We start from the raw sequence: 2,500 nt of genomic DNA, 5'->3' as shown, positions 1-2,500 counted from the left end.
CAGGTGGACGGCGAGCCCTGCCGGCTGGCCCCCTCCACCCTCCACATCTCCCTCCGGAACCAGGCCAACATGGTGCAGAAGAGCAAGAGACGGACCTCCGTACCCCTCCTCAACGAGTGAGCAGCACGCACGCACACACGCACACACACACACACACACGCACACACACTCACACGCACACACACACACACACACGTTTAGACAGGAAACGGGGCAGCAGCCAAATCAATTTCCTTGACCTTTTTCCACGTGACTTATTGGCGCTAATAGATACGATTGTTAAAAGTGACGATGTCTTTTAGATGAGATGCTTTGTAGGTTGTGGTCAACACCTGCCACTGCTGCGGTGTCACTCATGCACAACACTATAACATGTGTGTAGCAGCTATAACTTAAGACCAGCCGCTCCACTTAAGACAGACCAGAAATACTTCCATAGTTTACAGGCAGTAGAACAGTTGAACACATTCTGGGCGTCTGTTGAGCAAAGATTTTGGTTCACTCCAAAAAAAGAGACTTCAAACTCATTCTATTTCTCATACAGATTCTTATCTCAAACAGCCATGATTCCAAGGCCCATAATTAACAAAAGCGTTCTGTACACCGTGCACACTCTGTCCCTCACTGTCAGAAGGACGCAGCCATAGAAATTGCTCCTTTTGAAGAGAGCACAGTGACAGACAATTCCACATTATGCTGTCAGTCAGTTTCCACTCCTCTCCTCCAAAGACGAAGGTTTAAAAACACCACAGCACTATTCCGGTAACTTTCCATTCCTCCCGTGGCCTACATACTGGAAATCAACTCATATAGGTGCAGTAAAGATACAGTCCATCTGCGTAATGGTTCCCTTAAATCATATAACTGTTTGACTTAGACTTCACAGTATCCCTTGATAGGAAGGTCCGGCCCCCATTTATGGGGGAATTATGCCAGCCATTGAGTTTATCCATGCTAGCTATGTAAGCGAACGCCTAGATTAATGATGTCTATCTTTTCTGCCTTATGATTCTTAAGGCTATTACTTTTTTATTTGATACTATTACATTGTGGTATTTTTGCCTACTTATAGTCACCCAGGTAACACTTAACAAAAATGTTAATTAACCATTAGTTAATGCAGTAATAACATGAACATGAACACCATTACCTCAGTTAACATGAACACCATCTGGAAAAATGAACACTAACATTAGTAAAGTAGGTACATTTTGGTAAATGAATTTCTTCTTATTGCAAAGTCATCCAACGTGTCCGTATCAAACATTAAGCTATAGTGCACAGTACTTGTAGTCGGGAGTCGTTCTAGGCCCAGGAAGGAGGAGAAGAGCACGTTACAGTAAGGAGCAAAACTCCTTCGAAAACCTCGAAACCTTTCGACCCATAACGCAAGAAAGCAGGCCTTAATTCCTCGTTGTTGCTTCCAAATCCGAGCCAAACGCACACAAGGAAACACAACCGATGCGCCGTGCTCCCGGGTTCTCTTGCTGTCCATGCTCCCGCCTCCCGCGCTTCACACTAATATCTATCTCTGTGCGTCCCGTGACCGCGCGCCACAGCTTCAATACTACCACCGCTGCTGCTGCTACTACTACTACAGTGTATGTGCACACGTCTCCTTCTAGCTGTAGTGGTTGCTGTGTTGAGGCTCAGCTATGGTTCCACGTCAACGCAACGACCGCCCCCCAGACGCCTTCGACGCAGTCGTGAACCTGTTTTGGTTCTGCGTCGGGGTTTTAGTGAGCGGACCAATCACAGCCCTTGCCCTTGCCGCGGCGTCGCCTCGACGAAAGGTTACAATTTTTTGGAGGCGCACGTCCGGCCCCTCGCGGTGGACGCAAGGAGGGTCGGCGAGGACGTAACGGGCCCGTGAACCCCCCCTTTGCGTTGCGTCGACTTGGAAACATAACTACGCCTTTAGTGTCAGTGTGTGCATATGACAGAGAGGCAGACTTCTACACACACATGCACACACACACACACACACACACACACTGGTGTCTTTTGCTCAACCTACGTTGGTGTTACCTGTATACTGTATGCTACTTTTTCGTGTTCTCGTCCATTTACACCTCTGGGCTTTGTGCCTTTGTGTCTCCTTCTTTCTGTGTGTCTATATATATGAATGTATGTCTACATGGTTGTCTCTCGGTCTCCTTGTTAATTGTGTTCTTCATGTTCCACCGGCCTAATTCTTTGTTGGTCTTCTTTTTTCGTTGTGAGTTTTTTTTTGTGTGTCTCTTTTTCTGACTGTTTCTGTCCCTCAATTGTTAATTTTTTTATAATGTTATTATTTATTATTTATATTATTACTTTATATTTATTTTCCTCCTCGTCCGTTTTCTCCTCCGACAATTTCCTCTCTTAATCCCCTTGATCATTTCTGTTCTCATCCTTCTCTTATGTTCACTTTTCTCTGCCTGTTGCCTTCAATCTCCTTATCTCCTCTCCTCGTCTAATGTCCTCCTCCTTCCTTTGCCTCCTCTCCTTGGCTCCTCCG

At 46.0% G+C, this 2,500-nt stretch overlaps 1 protein-coding gene across 1 annotated transcript in view; it reads left to right on the top strand.

Moving 5' to 3' along the window:
* Nucleotides 1-2,500, top strand: part of dgki (diacylglycerol kinase, iota) — a 28,279-nt gene that overhangs the window by 9,746 nt on the left and 16,033 nt on the right. Inside the window, exon 9 of the mRNA XM_084483415.1 lies at nucleotides 4-116. Within this exon, the coding sequence (XP_084339541.1) occupies nucleotides 4-116 (113 nt within the window). The remainder of the gene's footprint in view (nucleotides 1-3; nucleotides 117-2,500) is intronic.

This window comes from Micromesistius poutassou (genome assembly GCF_964030765.1).
Source record: "Micromesistius poutassou genome assembly, chromosome: 18".
Lineage (NCBI taxonomy): Eukaryota > Metazoa > Chordata > Actinopteri > Gadiformes > Gadidae > Micromesistius > Micromesistius poutassou.
This window is presented reverse-complemented; position numbering and strand designations above follow the sequence as displayed.